The 20531-nt window shown below is 28.6% G+C and overlaps 1 protein-coding gene across 1 annotated transcript in view; it reads left to right on the top strand.

Moving 5' to 3' along the window:
- The window catches only part of LOC129960361 (glutamate receptor 1-like), a 547350-nt gene that overhangs the window by 387609 nt on the left and 139210 nt on the right, over window positions 1-20531 (top strand). The window contains exons 4-6 of the mRNA XM_056073766.1: window positions 5794-6044; window positions 11228-11392; window positions 17948-18148. Of these exons, the coding sequence (XP_055929741.1) occupies window positions 5794-6044; window positions 11228-11392; window positions 17948-18148 (617 nt within the window). The remainder of the gene's footprint in view (window positions 1-5793; window positions 6045-11227; window positions 11393-17947; window positions 18149-20531) is intronic.

Consider the following 20531-nt stretch of genomic DNA (forward strand, 5'->3'; position numbering starts at 1 on the left):
TTGCAATAATATTGAATTACTTCATTTCCATTTTTTACATCAATATTATGACTGAATATTATTTTTTGCTTATCCTGTAAATGTGCAAGTTACTAACATGAAGTGAATCCCAAAAGTACTTGTGAGATAAATTCGAATGTCGAATTCCAGCTAGATCACAGCTTCTCATATCAGTGACAGAGCTTATCAGTTTTCTTTCAAAAGAATATATAATAATATTTACAGAAACATTCCGAAAACTAATGGATAACCTTCTTCATAGAATAGTTGATGTCACTTTTGCAAATGGCTTCCTTACAACATATTAGTAATTCATAAACATGCAGGACATGCGAATCATAAAATCAGAAATGGCGAAAATTTCCCCTCGAATCAACAAAATAACTTTAATACAACTCTTTTTACTGTTACTAAAAGGTGTTGGATGCTTTTAACTGTAGAGGTCATATTAGGTTAAAAAATGTTACAATTCTAGAGTTTGTGCAAATAATGGAAATAATGAAATAAAATTTACTGTTATTTATGAGACATGTTATTTCAAATTAATTCATAATTATATAATTTCAAATGATTCAGTTATACATAATACTTTCATATATCTTACTTTAAGCAATTCAGTATGATTAAGTATTCCAAAATTCAAGTAAGTATCAGTTTTTGGAAAATATCTCATTATTTAGTTTCCTTTAGAAAAGAAAGACGAAATCTAACCCGTTTTCAATGCTAGTATCTTTCTGAATTTTAACGGAAATGAACTTGAAATTTTATATAAAAAGCTCAATATATCTGACTTTAAAATGATGAAAAAACTCTATATGTCATGTTACGCACATGCGCAATTATTTACTACAATTATTCACATTTCTTATAAAATTCAAGGTATTTACTTTTAATTTCAATATAATACAAAAATAATTTATTTTACATTTCAGCAAGTTTCGTATGATTTAATTAAAGCTTTTTTGTGCTATAAGCGAGGAAAAGCGAAACAGGGTTTTCCTTTAAAAATTTCGATTCTTCTTGCTATTTTTACGAAAATATATCTAGATACTGAGCATGGAAAACAAAATCATTGATGATTGTAGGAAATCATTACCAGCGTTTTGTGAAACGGCGTAAACCGAAATCATTTTTTTCTTCATCAATTTCTGGTGGATTTTCTAAAGATCGTAGTGATGGATTCTTCACTGCAAAAAGTGAATTCGCGCATATTCTTCACAATAATTGAAATTCAAGAACAGTTCATTCAGTCTTTCTAGAAAAATTTGAAAAAAATATGCAAAGGGGGAACTATTCATATAATTTTGATCAGAGAGTGTGCATGAAATACTTTCACACTTAAAATGAAATAATCAAACTCTTAATGTTTGAAAGCTTATTTTAAATTCAAAACTCTATTTATATAAATGCGGAAGTATCCGTATATTTTTGATAAAATAGTGCACATGAAACACTTTAACATTTAAAATCAAAAGAATCAAACTCTTAATGCTTGAAAATTCATTTTAAATTCAAAGGCTTATTTCTACGTGGAAATATAGCTACAATCCATTGTTAAATGATAAAGACGCCAAAGGATGCTAACTATATGAAATGTTAAAACTTCTTAAGTTAAAACTATTGATTATGCAAAGTACATTTCTGATGGTTGCACAATTGGTATATTTACACAATATCGATGAGAATGTTTCTAATGTATATGAATGTTGAGCAATATATCAGGATTATCGAACATCAAACTATAGTTTCAAATTCTAAAGCTAAATATTTCATTTATTACACAAGAATAATTATTGGCTGTATTCACATAAATATATTACATCTGCTTAATGTAGCTTCTGAAGCTTTTCCTACCATTCATTATCATATGTAAACAGTTACAAAGTGTACATATTTACCAGAAATATATTTTGTGACAAAGAGCATGACCAATCTTGTACAAATTTTCTTTATTAATTAAGGCTTAAGGTTAATTAGTTTCGTAGAATAGCAAGTAAGGTATTCTAAATAATTCGTAAGTCTTCATAAATGCTTAATAGAAAATGCGTTTGTACAAAATTTAAATTTTTTGATTAGGTTTATAAACAAATTCATGAAAATCATTTAATAAATTGCTAAAAATATCGCCTTAAAATTGCTGAACTATTTTAAATAGTTTGCATTTCACTTTAATAAAAAATAGAAAAGTTAAATCTTTTGAATGTCCAAATTTGTATTCCTAAATTATTCTTAATATTTGAGCTGTTAACATTTTCTTTATTTAAACTATGTATATGTTACTTTGAAATTCATCATTCTATAGGCAATCTAGGCAATTTAGGCAATCTAGGCAATTTATAGACTGCCAAAAACTGTCTAGAAAAGTATGAAATGAATATTTCACATATTTCCTAGGAATTAGATGCCAAATAACAAAGTCACAAAGTGTGAAATACATCTCCCAGTCGTTTCGAATATCAAATTTCGAAATAAAATTAAAGCCAATTTAGAATAAAGTTTTTTCCTGCCTTATTACAACAAGTACCTTCATACCTTATTTTGTTTTCTTTAATAAGAAAGTCATAGTTTTTGTTTTATACAACTTTAATTTTTTTACACGTATTTTGAATAAGATATTTTTTAAAGACACTCTTTCATCATTTTTTCAAAATAACACTTGTGTGTTTGGGGAATGAACGTCTTTTAAATAATAGTCTTATCATTAAATAACCTTGATAATACCCTTATCATGCCTATATATTATATACAATGCTTAGGGAAAGTATTTAATAGTTATCACACACACACACACACACGCACACGCACACACACACACACACACACACACACACACACACACACACACACACACACACACACACACATGCTACTTTTAAAATAAACGAAAATAGCACTTCACTTAACCTATGGTAAGAAACCGAGGTTTTCGATAAAAAGAAACCAGATTCATATCACACATGGAAGCAATCATTGCTGCTTTATGGTTTAAAATAGCATTTACTTTATAAATAAAATATTGGCTACCAGAAATAAAAATTAATGATTGTAAAAACCACGTAAGATTTCTTTAAAGAACTGAAGTTCACATATGCCATATACCATGTATACTTTTATCTTTTCTTAAAGTTTTCTTTTACAAGGTACTTTCATTTTGTGACATACATTATATAGGGAAAAATCTCCAAGTTTCGTCATAAGTTTCATATACTTATTTCTTGATTCTTGAGGCTAGGAAACGGATTTCATAACTTACGACTTTTCTAAAGCTGAAGATTACTGCTTTAGAGCTCAGAAAATAAACCAGAGAGCAGCGGTGCAAATTTATGGCAGTCCAGATTCCTCAAAACCCATTCAACGTCCAAATTCCTAATATCAGTTTATGATGATTGGATGCACCAAAGCCAAACTATAACTCTGTCTAACATCTCGGTTAGGAAATGGGGAGATTTTGATTAGAAGAGAATTAAACAGAGATGAAGAAGGTTTTATTTTATTCTTTTAATACCTTCACCTTAAATTGCGGCTTATTTCAACCTTAAGGCTTCCGGAATAACCACTGGTCACAGTACAGGATGTTTTGATTAAAAAGCATTTTTTATTAATGGATCCGATTCACATTTAGAAGTTAATCGAAATGTAAGAAACTGTCTTAAAGCACCTATTGATGATTTTTTTTGTTGCAAATGTATTGTTAAATAAGTATCCGATGGCATCTAAAGCATCATTTCATGGTTTATATCAGTAGAAATTTTGTGTTATCCATTTTTTAGTTTGCATCAAGGCAATTATTAGGGACATATAGGCAGTTAGGATGTGTTACCCTTTCAGCAAAACTTCTACGAGTTGCTTCACTATGAACTTCCAGTATTTACGAGATTAAGTAAATATATTATGCATATATAGTTTTGTTATTAATTAGATTATTAATCAAAAATACTGAAAGGAGCAAATTCGAAATCATAAATTTTGGGTTTTAGATAATTAATACAATCGATCGAACCACATTTGAATTTACATAAATCAAATAATTCAGTTTTGAATAATTTATTAACCTTTATGTTTTATGAATCTTCCTTACCCAATCATTTTTGTGAATCTGTGGATATCATAAATAAATATAAAATCCCTTACTTATACCTTCTCAGTGAGTTGAAAGGTGAGAGATTTTATGTGAATATAAAGTTATTCTTGAAATGAATACTTATATTAAAGATGAATGAACACTTAGACTAAATGAATACTTATAATATAATATGCCTGTGTGTGTTGGCACTCTACAGGCCAGACCGTTTGACTTAGAGTTACCAAACCTGGTACATACAAATCTTAGAGGATGGAAATTTGCGCCACGGAATTATTTTTTGAAATTTTGATTAGAATTTTAATGAAAAATTAAACAAAACTTTGTTGATTTTTCCCCCATAATTTCCAAAATTATAAGAGTAAAAAAAAATTTTTACAGCATCTCAAAATTCAAACATTTTTTTGTTCAATTATATCAAATTTCTGCAATATATAGTTTTTCTATTTTTAATTATTTTTTAAAAATATTTTAAGAATTTTTTACAACAATGTATTTCTTTGCAAAAGTGAAATTCAAACTTGCAAACCTGTTCGCATTGGTGCTACTAATATTTCATTCTGCCACTAATATTTCTTTCTAAAGAAATATTAGAAATACTAATATTTCTTTCTTTCCCATTGGTGTGATAAAGATATGAAGATCTGCCTTAATTTTCTTTGTTGAGTAGGTTTCAATATGAAGCATGCTTTTAATATATTGTTTAATATTTCGTTGTAATTAAAATAAAGGTTTAGGTTCAGAAATAAATTTAAAAGACCTCTAGTTTAAAATACTACTGTTATTCTCTATGATATAATTGGATATTTTAAGATAAAATAAGAGAAATGTAAAGCAAGAGTAATATAACTGTGTAAGGCGTTTGAAATAATGTAAATTATGTATTTATCAATATCTGAAGTTTAAAATGTTTTGCTGAGAAAACAATTGAAATTTTCAGCAGGCATTAATTCCAGCGAACCAAAAATAAAAATCTTTAGAAGTCCACAGATAAAACTTCTTAAATAGATTTCTATATTACAAAATAAGTAAGAATATGTGTTTTAGGCACTACTGTATAAGTGTGAATAAACATTTCTTAAAAGCAGTAAAGATTTTTACAAAACATCAAGAATTATTTATATATCATTTTTGTTACAAAGGGTTGTACATTAGTGTTATGAATTAATTAATTTGATTTCTTGTAGCAAATAATATTGTAGCGCTGGGAAAGGCCAAAGTATTAAAAAAATCTTGTAAGGTTTTTTTTAACTGCCCTTGTCTTTAATCACAGGCTATATTCTTTTGGAGCGAAATGTGATGTTATTTTATTTATTTTTTGTTGTGTATATTTTATTAAATGTTGACATAAATTCAGCACAAAAGTAGGTCGTATTATATTTCTTATCAATACTGCCGAAAGAGAAATTCTTTATTCAGTGTTAAAAGTAAACTGGAGGTAGTTTTAAAAACATTAACCTATTTAATAATATATAAATTTACATGTATTAGTCTGTCTTACTAATGAACAAATTATATAATTTTGTTATTTCTTTCTTACAAATTATTTTTAGTAACATCATGAACATGAAACATTTTATTTGTTTGATACAGTTATCATTTGGTTTCCTCTGAACCTCTACTATTTATTGTAATGGTTCTTGTTTTCTCTTCTTATGATGCCACATGAAACTGACTTCAGAATCTTAACAGTTGCTTGATTCTCCTTTCAGGTTTGTTAAAACTGCAGCATATCTTCCGCTTGACGACGGATAAATACAAGCTAGAAGTCAAAGTCGTGAAGAGAATAGCTAATGCTTCAGATGCGAATGCTTTTCTGCGTTCATTAGAGTCAAACGAGAGAGAAAGTCTCAAATACGTTGTCCTAGATTGTAGTGCAGATACCGCTAGGAAGATAATAGTGAACCATGTGCAAGACATTTATATGGGAAGACGTAATTACCACTTTCTTTTGACGAGTTTGGTAAGTTTTTCGATTGCTTCTATAGAAGTTATTAGCTATATGTATAAAACTGTCAAATGCTACAGGATACTAGATGATTTTTTAATACTTTATTTTATTGAAATTGGTTTATTATTCCTTTTTGAAACATCCAATAGTTATTATTTTAATTAAAAATCATCATAGTAGCCAGTAGAAAAAATTGAAAATTTTATACTCGATTTCAATATATTCTCTCTTACTCACTTTCACTAATTTGTTTACTGATTTTAATTTTCGTTTAATTCTTAAATAATTAATTTACCGTATATTTTTAATCTAATTATTAACAAGGAGTTAGTAATACTATAAATTGTGGACAAATATTGAAATTCCATTTAATTCTTGAACTTTTAATAATGTGTTAAAAAAAGTGTATTTGTAAAATGAAATCATGCAAAAATCGAAAAATATCGAGCAAATTACAGTAGCTCATTTTTATTCATTTTTTCGACCACTTTTATTTATTTTTCTGTTATTTACGATATCCTTCCAAAAAAGGGGAATAAAATTGTTTTCTTACAAAATAATTTTTCTAAATTATTTTCTTATAAAATTATTTTTATAAAGGGGAATATATGCGGCCTGATGTCACAGAGAGAAGCTTTCTATATGAAGCTCACACAGAATGTTAACTATGAATCAATTAATTTGAAAAAAATTAGATGTTCAGCATAAAATGCAATTTCATTTCTGTTGGGAAAAGTTTCTCTATACTTTTTTTTTGTGACATTAGCATTGAAAAAGATTGAAGGATCTTAAACATGCCGTCGCTGTTCAGTCGGCCACAGATTTAAATTCTTATTTCTACATCCATATTTAGGATATAACAACAGAATAATTTTTGAAAACCCTCTCTTACATTGCTTTTATAAATAACTATCATTAATTCATTTTAGTTTTGGTTCTGAATTTCCTTTGAATTTGATGAGCCACTTTCTTCAAGAGGAGAATTCAATATTATCAACATCAAGCTTTCATTTGAGATCTAAAATTAGTATGAAAGCGAATACTGGATAAAAATAGCGAATAACTGAATATGCAATAGGTTGAATGTTTATTAATATCATTATATTATTTTATATTAAAACCTGCAATCAAGTTTATGTACAAACTTTATTCAAATGAAATTAAAAAGGTTTAGTAAATAAAGGCATTGGCTATAGCCAGATAATAAAAGTTTTTTTTTTCGGTTATAAGAAAATGAAACAAACTTTTAAACAGTTGAAACATCTCTTTATGGCTCCATGCCAGATCACCTTCACACTGAATAATTTATTTCCTTCCTCATTTTCTTATCTTTTTAAGAAACTTATATAAACATGCGGATAAAAACTTTTATCCATTAACTTTTTCATCCCTTAAATACATGATGCTACACATTTCTAACAGCAATTTACAAAACTTACTTAAACTTTTTAAACTTACAAAGCAACAATAAAACTAGTTATAAAAGCTATTTTTTTATTCTTATTATGGCAAAAGAGCTGTATTTAATTAAAAATCAAAAGCATGTGGTTAAACAATTATTAAAAGCAATTAATTGTCTTAAATGAAAAGAAATCTACAAAAGTCTCACTTTCTACTGGATTTAGAATTTCCGACAGGGTGTTAGGAATTTTATTTGTTAATATTTTGAAAATAAATGTTTGAAGTTGCATGATATTGCGCAAGAAAAAAAAAATAGAAGCTTATTAATGACCTAGAAAATTACAGTCATGCAGTCACAGAATCATCAATATAATGTATAGTGTATAATGTTCATATAATAATATATAATATTATATTATATATAATATAATATCATATAATAATATTATAGATATTCTATATAAGTATAATGTATAATTTTCATAGTTCATATACAAATGAAGTTTGATAAGACAAAAAAACTTTCAATATTGTAAAAAATAATGATTGTAATTTTTTTTCTTTAAAAAGTATGATACCTCTTAAAGGATTTAAAAATATCTAAATTCTGAATGAAAAATAAATATTTAATATGTGTTCTAAGGAAATATAGCCCAATACTCGTAAAAAAAGCTTCAGGGAAAGATTCTTGTGACTAATTACATATCATAGTACAAAATTCTATATTACACTGAATAATGCGAAGCGCCTCACAAATTTTTACAGTGACTTATAGGCTTTCAAGTAGTCACAGGGTGTAAAACCATGTAAAACAAATTCCAAGAAATAACGGAGAACACATATTTATAATTATTTTTTGATTATTCATAGAATATAGTTAATTTAGGCTTTTTAATTTATTTCGGTCTTTTAATACATATGAATTCAGATATTAATAAAAGTGAGGTTAAAAAAAACATTTTTTATTAATAAAATCATAAAAAATATCAAATACTTTTAGCAATTTTCTTTTTAAAAAAACTTCTTTTATCTAAATTAAGTAGTGTCTTCTGTAAAGGAATTTATTTGAAACAAGGATAATAAAAATAAATAAAACTTCATTGAAAATTTCAAATAATGTTTAATGCTAATGTTTAGACCTCACATGGATTAGAATGATACATTTCCTGGTTTGATGTAACATCAATTTAAAATAAAATGAAAAATTTAATTAAAATTTTCTTCAGTATTTAAATATTAAAAGAAAATGTATCATTAAAAATTAATATTCATTCAATTCATTTACGAAAAAATAAATTCCTGTCGTTAAGACGAAAGTAGATTCTTATTCACTTAAATCAAGCTTGTTGGTATACTGTTGAACGGGACAGAAATTTTATGGAATTGATACTCGAACCCATAACCTCTAAGTCGAGACTCTAACACGAGGCTACCTTTCCCACAAAAGATCTGAAAAACTAAACTTGGGCATATATTGCGATTTTTTTTCCCTGCGAAGATTATCAAATTCTAGAATGGATAAACATAAAAAAAGTTTTTGAAACAAAAGAACTCAATTTGATGGGACATTTTTTCGTTTAATTTGAGTAATCTGTCTATCTTCAGTAATTGAGGATTTATAGGAAAATGAAATATCTAAGAATTGGTGCGATATGGTTTTCATTTCTACAAACAATCTATATACCTTTGATGATAATAGATATTAGTTTTCAATCAATGTTGATTGCATATGATTAAGAATGTCTGATTTTTTTTAAACACTCCGCCCGTTTCTTACAATTCCACGTTTGAAATTATCTTAACATGGACCCATTTCATGATAAAGTTATAATGATTATTAAGATGTGTAATATACTAGTTATCTCGATTTCAGAGAATAACGTAGGCACGGATGAACTTATAGCCCTTTTATGCTTTTGTTATATTCCAATATAAATAATAGTATTTTAAGCCGGGCTATCTTGATGATAAGAAAGCGATAAATCTGAGATCTTTCAACATTCAAGCAGACACTTCTTTTTAGAATTTATGATAACCTGATTAATGTTTTTATATTATAAAAACGATGATAACCAGTTATAAAATGAATTAATACATAACAATTTCAAAGGGCATAGTTATTTTAATGATAACGTTTTTGAAGTATTTTCAGATAATGAGCAAATAACAAAAGATTTTTAAATGAATAAATAATTAAAATTTTAAAAATATCCAGTTTCAGGAAACAATACTTTAATTCAAGTGAAATCAATTACTAAATGTTAGAAATAGGATATCACAAAGGGACAAAAGTCTTATCTTTCACGTGACGTGTCGGTTCGAAGAGTGAAGTGCAGGTTCAGTCCTTGGCATCTAACTATGGATCACAATTATGCTATCCATTCCGAAATATCTTTCGAATGGCTTCAAACCGAGTCATTAATCTAACTTAACAAAACCAAATTAAGTTAAATTCAAATTGTTACTAGAAGTCTTGCGCATCACTAATAGAATAATTAATTTGATTAGTAAGCTATTCAGGACATTAACAACGAATATTATTTATTGAATAATTATTATTAAAAAAATTTATACAACATTTTGTTAAAAAAATCAAGCTATTTTACAAACTGGAAAGAAATATGCAAGGCACGATATTGTAAAAAACTGATTATGTCACCATACAGATTTCTTCTAATTTGCGAATTATTTATCTGATTATGTTTATTATATGCTATTCTTCTTTAATTGTTTACACGTTCTTTCTGGCTGCCTTTAGATTTTTTATCTTATGTTCCCCAGTTATAAACCATAGAAAATCTGACATTCTATAGATTTAAAACCTATCTCGACAAATGTGTGATGTTTTAAATAATTTTTTTCAAATAATATAATTAATATGTTATAATTTTATTTCTAACTTTTAATTTTGCAATATAAAATGCAGAAACAAAATCTTTTTTCTGTTCCCCTTTTAATGCCATATATATATTACAATATCTTTAATGCTTATCAAAGTCAACATTTTTACCCAATATAGCCCTGATGTAACTTAAAAAGAGGACATTTATTTAACTTCATTAACTAAATACTCTAAATAGTGCAACTGATTGAAAGAAATATTTACCATTCTCTTGTAATAAAAAAAATGTACCATGGGCACTTAATCTTTCAAAAGCTTCCGACAGAATATTTGATTTATAGTATGTCGAGCCTAAATTTGAATAGAAAGAAAAAAAAATAATGAAAAAATTATGAGCGATGTTCTTTAGTCAAAAAGTATTCACTTAATAATAAATCACTGTAATTAAAGACTTTTTACTCACGTAAAAAATCATTTGTTGAAGTGTCTCAAAGAATAAATAAATATCTTCGTTATAATTGCCCGGTGTTTAATCATTTTCGCTCGAATTTCAGTACATAAACAAAGCAAAAAATAGCATGTAGCGTATTTCGTGTTGTGGTATTTTAATGCCTTCTAATTCCGAGGTTGAATTTTGTACCATTCCTAAATTACATGCCTCATAGATTGCGATCATATTCTGTCGAATAGAGTATGGTTTGTATGTAAACTTTAAAATAAAAATTTGCATAACATTCATGCTTTATCAATCGACTCTACTATAACTTTCTTCGGATATTATATATCATCTCTTTCATTAAAACATACTGAACTGATTTTTGAGGCCTATTATAATACTTTTCATTAATATATTTTTGATTAATACAGACACTGTAATGCAACCATTATTATTATGAAGCAGAATTGTAATCGTGGTATCAAAATATTCTCAACTTGCAATGTCTTTTATTAGGTAATGGACGAATACTTAAACAGTCAAGTTCTAGAGTTTGGGGCTATTAATGTCACAGGATTTCGAATTCTACAACCAACAAGTGTTGATTTCCAGACATTCGTTCCAGCGTGGAGTTCTTTGGATCCCAATAGGTGGCCTGGAGCAGGAACCCAATATATATCGGTAAGAATCTGCATTAATTCTTCATTTTATTCACACCTTTTGCTGAATATTTGCGCAATATAATTTCTAAATTCAAGCATTTAGAAGTAAACATGAAATTGGTTTTAAAAGCATTAATATTGGAGAAAATATAAACAGAAGCACAACACACTTGGCATCGGTAATATGATTATTTTGTTAAGGGTTTTTGTAGGATGTTTCAGTCCTATATTGTTTTTGAAGAAAATTAAAGAAATTCATTCAAGAAATATGAATTGCAAATATCTCGATTCATCAGTTGCAATTTTATATTTTCAATAAGCCAGTTTTATTATCACTTTAAAGACAACTTCATACATATATGAGCTCAATTTATTCATGAAAAACTGCTGTGGATTTTGCGTTTTATCAATTATACATCTTTTTTAACCGTTTCGATAATATTTTTAAATTCTGAATCCAGATTACATAAAAAAAATCATATCTAAACGTACAAGATTATTTATATTGCAGTAAATAAATGTAATCGTCTGTACTAAGAAGTACTGTTTTAGCATGACAGATATAATAACTCAATAGATTGAAATATAAAAATTTTCATCATATCTTCAGAATGGTAATACTTATTCTGGATAAATTTAGCAAATTTCATGCTACACAGCATATCTATTGATTAGAAGACGTGCTGCATTATTTCAACTACATTAAAGAATGATATATTTCATTATATGTTATGAATCGATTCTTACATCTCTGATATTTAACCCAAATATCACAAAAATGAATTGTAATTGTTAATTTAATGGAAGAAATAAAGGGTGGATATAATTAAACTTCCCCTATAGACAACATCCTACAACGCAAACGGATGAAATGATTGAAGCGAAATTTGGTATATAGGCTATACACGAGATGCGCCCACGGAATTTCAAAAAAAAAAAAGAGTTCCAAAATGTCCTCTAGAGGACACTTTTTCCGGAAAAACATTAAATTTAACACAATAAATTACCAAAACGGAATACAGAAACAATATTATCAATCCAGAAGAAGAATTGTGTGTAATAAAATGTAAAACCGGGAAAAGTTGTCAATTCTAGGAAAAAATTTGCATGCTTGCGAAGAAGAGGAAGCTTTATGCAAAACATGTTAGGAAAAGAAATGTTTACAGTCGTTGTCAAGTTTCATGTCGAAGCTGTAATGATGACAGCATCTTGTTGCGACGGTGTTGGGACATTGAATGACTTAAAGAACTCCATAACGCCTCATGTGTGAAACATCACGATTGATCAGTTAGATCTGCTGTTGAACACACTGTCCATCAACTTGAAATTTTGCAGGTAAATGATGGGAGTCACATGGAGCACCTTTCCTTACATCATCCTGGATATGATTAACAACTGCTCCTCCTGTGCAATTTCGTCCTAATACTTTCTTGTTTCTGCAAACTGAACTGTTTTTCTCAAACCGCATACTGTTATTTATTCCTTACCTTTTCATAATAAGGTTCGAAGACAAGGCGATCAGAAACTAATTATATAAATGTTAATATCATTTCTGTAATCTGTTTGGTCGTTTATTGTGTTAAAATTAAAGTGTTTCCGGAAAAGGTGTCCTCTGGTGGACATTTTGGAACTAAAATATTTTTTCGAAATTCCGTGAGCTCATCTTATGTATAGTTTATATACCAAATTTCGTTGCAATCTGTTCACCCTTTTGCGTTGTAGGACGCTGTTTAGAGGAGAAGTTTAATTATAACCACCCTGTATATCCACAAGAACTCATACTAATTTCCCTTGCAGTAGAATCGTGAGATCCTTCAAATTTTGAGAATGAATGCCGATTTAACGAATTTACTTTGGAGCATTTTAGATATATCCCATTAAATGAAAAAAATCACTCTGGTATTATAATTAACGCCGTTCTCTTGCAATTTCCCAAGTAGGCTATTTACAGGATAATGTAAAATTATCAATTTGGCGATTTGACACATGCTTAAAAATCAAAGAGGGATTTTCCATATCCTTTCACTATTTTTAGTGATTTCTTCTTTTTTCAATGCTTTATTGCAACAGGTATTGCTACATATGGAAAAACAATTATTAATCTATTATTAATTTCTTATTATTACTTTACCTTAAATTTACAGAAAACTACATTATTTCGACAATTTTCGTAAAATTTTAAAACTATTTGTATGAGTGGTAAAAGTGAAATGGATGTGTGTTATATTTTATATAAATATCTCAAAAATCAGTGAATATATTATTTACAAGGTGATCAAAATGAAAACACCTCTACTCTGAGCTCTCTATAAAGCGAACGACTCAGTATTAAGGCTCCAAAATTGGGAACATACTATTCAAGACATGGGGAGACTGATTAAGCGAAAAACATTAGTTCCAGAAACACCAATAAATGGCGCTGTACAACAAAAAATAGGTTGAAAAGACTCAAAATACACATTTGTAAACATTTTATTGGAACGTATCAAATATTCAATCACAAGGACCTTATCGATGCTTACCAGCTTGTTCAACAGCGGATTCTAATGGGTCGATTGAGATCCTTCTCACATGCAGAGTGACACCTGTTTTTCGAATCTGCCAAGATTAACAGACGTCCTCGATAAACAAGATTTTTTAAGTATCTTCAAAGCCAAAAATCGCAGGGATTAAGATATGTCGAACGAGATGGTTAGGTTGCCGACAACGCATGACTCATTACTCTATTATTAGTAAAATGTTGGCGAAGAAACTGCTGTACACAGGTCCATTGTGTGGAGGCGCTTCATCTTGTAGAAAGGTAATTGAATCAAGACATTGGCGCTGTTGCATTTGGGGTATAGCAAAATTTTTCTGCATGTTTTAGTACCTGCTGGTCCTTTGCGTAAATGCTCAAGTCGACGAAACTGTTGAAGTTCAGCTGCAACATTTCTTTTGTTTTCATAAAACAACTTCACAAGCAAAGCGCGAAGCCATCGCTGATAAGAATGACATTTTCCCAGTTTTATCTCTTTAATGCCTAGAACAGTAGCAGTAAACCAAGGAAGTATGCAAAATTTTGTGCTTACAGTGCGAAATTGCAAATACAATGGCAGTTTCAGTTTCCTCACTTTTTTTTTTGCTTTTTTTTTTTTTTTTCATTTTAGTAATAGAAACAATAAAGGAAAAATTGCATACCACATGTTTTTCTTTTGTGATTATCTGTATCTTTTTAGCATATTTTCTGTTAAACAGCGTCATCTACCGGTGTTTATAGATTTTTTTTTTGAAAATTGTCTCTTCATGTTCTGAATAGTATATTCACTAATTTTGGAGCCTTGATACTGAGTAGTTCGTTGTATAGAGAGCTCAGAGTAGGAGTGGTTTAATTTTGATCACCTTGTACATCAACTGTATGTATGAGAAACTAAATATCATTTCCGCCATTTATCAAAGATTTATCCGCCTTAAGAGAAAACATACATTAATAAAAATGGATACTTTTGAAAATAAAGGAGACAAGAAAATTCAAAACTAGATTTTAAAGAAAGCTTGATCTTCAGGGGGTCATTAACCCATTCTAGTCCTTTGGTACAATCCTCATCCTGTAGATGAAATATTGCCAAATCGATGTAAATATGGATGCTGAATACAAGCCAACCTACTCTTTGAACGATATCTCCCTGGCAAATGGTCATAAAACTAAAAGATGCAGCATTAATTAGTGATCACTATGGATTTCCGACCATGCAACCGCTGGTGTAACTACGTGAGGCGAAACTAGGAAGAAAAATAGCCATAAAAGAAATGATTTACAAAGTAACAGTCAATGCAATTCCAAGCCACAATATAGTATTTATTTTTATGGAGGAAAAGAGCACTCTTTATTTATAGAAAAGATTGAATCAAAACAATTTTCTTCATTTTATTGAAACTGAGTACAGGCCAACCGACTCTTTAAAGAAATCTTTGTGGCAGATGGTGATAAAACTAAAAGATGCATTATTAATTAGTAATCATTATGGATATCTGAATCGTGTAACTGTTGCTGTAACTGCGTTAGATAAGGAAAGGAAAAAATTCATAAAAATGATTTACAAAACATCAGTCAATGGAAATTCCAAGCAACGATTAGGTATTTATTTTGATGGAAAAAAAGAGCACACTTTTTTTACAGAAAGGATTGAATCAAAATAATTCGCCGAACAATGATGAAGATGAATTTTTCTATCGTCAAACAGTCTGGGAATCTATGATGGACGACAACTATATTAAGTTGCCAATTTTCTTCATTTTATTGAGTTACTTTTGAGTCACTTTTTTCAGCAAGTAGGAGGTGAAACAACAGGGAAAAGATCATTTTGTGAACCGATTGGAAAAAATCTCAAGGCGTCTGAGAAACTGCTAGTGATAGACTTTTAACAAACAGAAAAGATTGCTCCTATAATTAAGGCTTAAAGCAATAAAATTTTTGAGATAATAGTAAATATTTTATTAAACATATTATATAACTTCAAAGACATCATTTTATAACCTGCTTTGGGAATAAATAGTTTGCATCTCAAGCTAATAAATAATTTGCATCTCAAGCTAATTGTTTATTTTCAATAAATTGGAAAATAAATTTCAGCAATAATTGTGAAACATTTCATGCATTCTAATCGATACTTTTTAGAATTTATAAAAATTGTGGAAAAATCGCACTTTTTAAAAAGTTTTAAAAGATTTGATATATAGAAAGATTTTCCTAAACAGAAAATTGTTTTTTTTTTTTCCTTATGTAGCAGTACCCGTTGAAACATTTTTGCTCTGTAACATTAAAATACCACGGAATGCTGAAATTCTGTATTTTTTTTGAATATTTAGACGTTTTGCGAGGATGGAGGACGTTATCAAATTTGAGATAATAAAATTGGACTCGAAAATATAAATTTGAACTTTTCGTACCACCCTAATAAACATGCTTTCAAGTTTCTAGACTAAGTATTAGCTTAAATACAAAATTTAAATAGCACGAACATGTATTTCACTTTGTCTTGAACTGAAAATCTCTGTATTGAAAAATAGCCTGAATTCAGATATTGAATCTAAAAAATTGTCTTTTCCATTCGCCATTTATCCTTTGAACTTGCTTGTTGTTGTTTTCTATTATTAATTTTTGTTCGGAGCTTTTGAAGTTTCCCTTTTTATAGAATTTGTGAAACGGAGTGCTCAGATTTATACTTCTACGCTTTTTTTGCTTTAATAGCATTAGTAGTAAAAAAAACGAATTACTCCGACGGTTGGAATACGGAACACGATTTCTTTAATAACGATTTTTTCATGAAAACATTAAGCGAAACTTTTAGAAAAGTGGAGCAGAATAAATAAATTTTTAATCAGGAAGTGCATCACCTTATTCGAAACATTAACCGTTCATTCAAATTTATTTAATTTTTAAAATTAAATCTCGTAAACTTTCAAATGTAATTTTTTGAAAAGTAATAATTATTTATGAGTTAGTTATGAGTTTAAAAATGAACAATTTGAATTTCAATTTTGAATAAATTCACTTTTTCAATAATTCAATTATTCAATGTTTGAATTGCTTATACACACACACACACAAAAAAAATGTTAATCCAATTTTGATACGTTTTGAAGCTCAATTTGCTTTAAAACGCTTGCAAATGCGTTGCTATACTTTTGCATATTCAAAAAAAGCCCAGTTTATTACACACTTTATTTTATATTTCACCTAACGAGTATTATTATATTTTAATATTATTGAAAGAATAAAAAATAGAGTTGAAATATATATTGAAGCTCAATTTGGTTTAAAACGCCTATAAATGCGTTGCTATACTTTTGTATATTCCGAAAAAAGCCCAGTTTATTACACACTTTATTTTATATTTCACCTAATGAGTATTATTATATTTTAATATTATTGAAAGAATAAAAAATAGAGTTGAAATATATATTGAAGCTCAATTTGGTTTAAAACGCCTATAAATGCGTTGCTATACTTTTGTATATTCCGAAAAAAGCCCAGTTTATTACACACTTTATTTTATATTTCACCTAATGAGTATTATTATATTTTAATATTATTGAAAGAATAAAAAATAGAGTTGAAATATATATTGAAGCTCAATTTGGTTTAAAACGCCTATAAATGCGTTGCTATACTTTTGTATATTCAGAAAAAAAGCCCAGTTTATTACACACTTTATGTTATATTTCACCTAAAGAGTATTATTGTATTGTAATATTATTGAAAGAGAATAAAAAATAGAGTTGAAATATATATTTAATCATTTTCTCCTAATTAGGAAATAGAGAAGTTGCTTCATTATTTTCCAAAATTTAAAATTTTACATATCTACCAAATTTTCCTCTAACATAATTTATCTTATCAAGATAGAAAATATCATTTCATAGAGAGGAAAGTTTCCTTAAATCATATTTATGAAAGTGTAACAAATAGCTGACTCTTAAACTTTCTCTAGCGTTCATCTGGCTGCTTCCTATATAAGAAGCGAAGTTTATTAAATTCTAGGTCTTTATTAGGATTTTCATTTTGAAGTAATAAAGAGCTTTCTGTCTTTTACAGGCTGAATCCGCACTGATGTATGATGTGGCAAAGGTTATCCTCGACGCGTACAGCCGTTTATTAAGAAGGAACCCCGACATATTTCGAAACAACTTCAGACGTGGTGAAGTATATAATAATGGTACCAGAGGCATCGACTGTCGCCGAGCGCCAGTGCTTCCATGGGAACATGGCGAAAGAATTACTCGGATATTTAAAAAGGTATTCTTAAACTTATGCATTGTTAAATCGTTTTTCCTTTCTTTTGTTGCATCATTTCTAGAAAGTTTCCTCTTGCGCAAGTTCGAAAGTATAGTTTATCATTTCATAAATTGCAAGTATACTTGATTTTGTAATTGAATAAAATAATGATGTTTTCATGAAACATATTTAAAATTCGCCGTTTAATAAGTAAACCATTTATTTTAATTTTCGACATTTTGAAAGAGGGGGATAATAATAGATTCTTTGAAACCAGTAATGAATATTTTTGATATTTTTCAGATGAGCATGTTCATGTTTAATTAATGTTTAATGAAAAATTAGATAGCTTATTGATAAATAGTTCGTTCTTGGTTACGAAAAATTCAGTTTTAATCTCACTTTTTGAAAATTTGGTATTTAGTTTAGTTATATTAATATCCTGTTTTAAAGCAATGTTAGGGAAATTTTGTGAAGTAACTCTTAATTTTGAATCGGGGTCAGATATCGAAGATGGCGCCTCAATAGACACCCTTTCCAAACTTCCTCACCCCGTCAACAGGAGAATATTTCGCCCCGACGGATCTAACGTGCACCAGACGTTTACATGGTGGTTTTTCGATGAAATCGGGTTTCGAACCTGGAACCCACCGGACCTGATTCCGGCAATTTCCCATCAGGCCACATAAAAAATTAGATAAGCGGTGTTGCTAATTAATTTTTTTCATTAGATGATGTTTTCTCTTGCATCGTGGTGCTAAGTAAGTGGTGATCAAGAGTGTCCTCTCGAGTGAGGAGAGTTAGGTAACGAATTATTCATACATTTCATTTACTGTATTGCACTGAACGAAGCAACATCAACACGTATTACTAAAAATGTACGTTCTGTCTCATGTGAGTCGTGGCTTGGGATTTGGAGGGTCGTAGGTTTTGTGTCCCGATTTCATGGATCCACTATAAATACAGTTATAATGTAAATTAAATTCGTCGAAGTTCAGATGTCCTCTTCCTGGTGTAGAGCGGAAGTTTGGAGAGAAAGCGTTGAATCCTGTATCTTTCTCTCTATTTTCTGATTAAAATAGAACTAGAGTAAATTTATAGCGAAAAGTTAAAATAACTAAACTTACTAAAGTGTGGCCTTTTGCTATTTTAGGTTAATTATATTAAACGTAAGGTTTCAAAGAAACTATAGGGATATTTTAGGACATACTATATAACTTTGAACCCGGTCGGATGACGAGATAAAAAAATGAGTTAGCATCCCTTCACGAAATTTCTGCACCCCACCAGCAGGAGGATATTTGGCCCAATATGTTTTGCACTCATCAGGCCGACATACATGACAATTCATCAGTGAAATAGGGTTTCGAACCTGGAACCCACCAGTCCTAAAGCCGAGATATAACCTTTGGCATCCTTGCCAAAGTCTGATATTTAGGATGGAGGACTGTGGGCTCGAAACATGAGTTTGCAGAGTATATTCTATGTATGATTACTGATGTATAATGCTTTAATAATTCTTACTCTATGAATAGAAAATTTTTAGATTAGCGAATTCTTTTTATATGATATTGTCACCCAAATATAGATAAAAACAAGCAATTGAAATTAATATTTAGTCTTAATAAACCATCTGTTTAAGATATCAAGTTAATCGTCTGGATATGTGTTGTTAGAAAAAGTGCATTCGTGAAATGCGGGTCATGTGGTAAAATTTAAAAAAAAATATTTCTTCACTGTCTCTTATAAAAAATGTGTAAAAAGTAAATTAATAAAAATAGTTCTTAAAAATATTTGTGCACTTTTATAGATCTTTTTTCATTTTAACTAATTTCTATTTTTTAGTTTTTAATTTAAAATTCATTAATATAAATATTATGGAATCTTAACATCAATTTTATTTCAAATTATCTACTAAGTGGTATTGCTCCCATGGAATTAAAATGTAAGTAGATTTATTGTTTTACCTTTAATTAAGTTCTTAAACACGGCAGTATTACATTAATATCGATAATACAGGAGTGCTTATTAGTTCAGACAGAAAAATTCGTTAGTAAAACTCGATTTTTAAAAAATAAAATATCAAATTAAATAGATTTATGTAATAAAGATAATAATTGTTAATGTTAGGATTTATTGATTTATTTATATTTTTGAAATTTCATTTTCAAAAGACCTGAATTGCCACGCTTAGAAATTTACCAGCGATGGCAACATTCTGGGTACCTCAGAAATGTCGTTATCAAGATATATAAAAAGATGACATTAATTAATATTAATTGAATTTGTAGGTCATTTTAGATTTTCGTGAAGATAAATTGTTAAATATAAAGATGTTTTTGACGTATCTTCGCTTTTCGATATAAAGTTGAAGTAATTGGAAGCATTTAGAAATTTCATTTTA

This window comes from Argiope bruennichi, chromosome X2 (genome assembly GCF_947563725.1).
Source record: "Argiope bruennichi chromosome X2, qqArgBrue1.1, whole genome shotgun sequence".
Taxonomy (NCBI): Eukaryota; Metazoa; Arthropoda; class Arachnida; order Araneae; family Araneidae; genus Argiope; species Argiope bruennichi.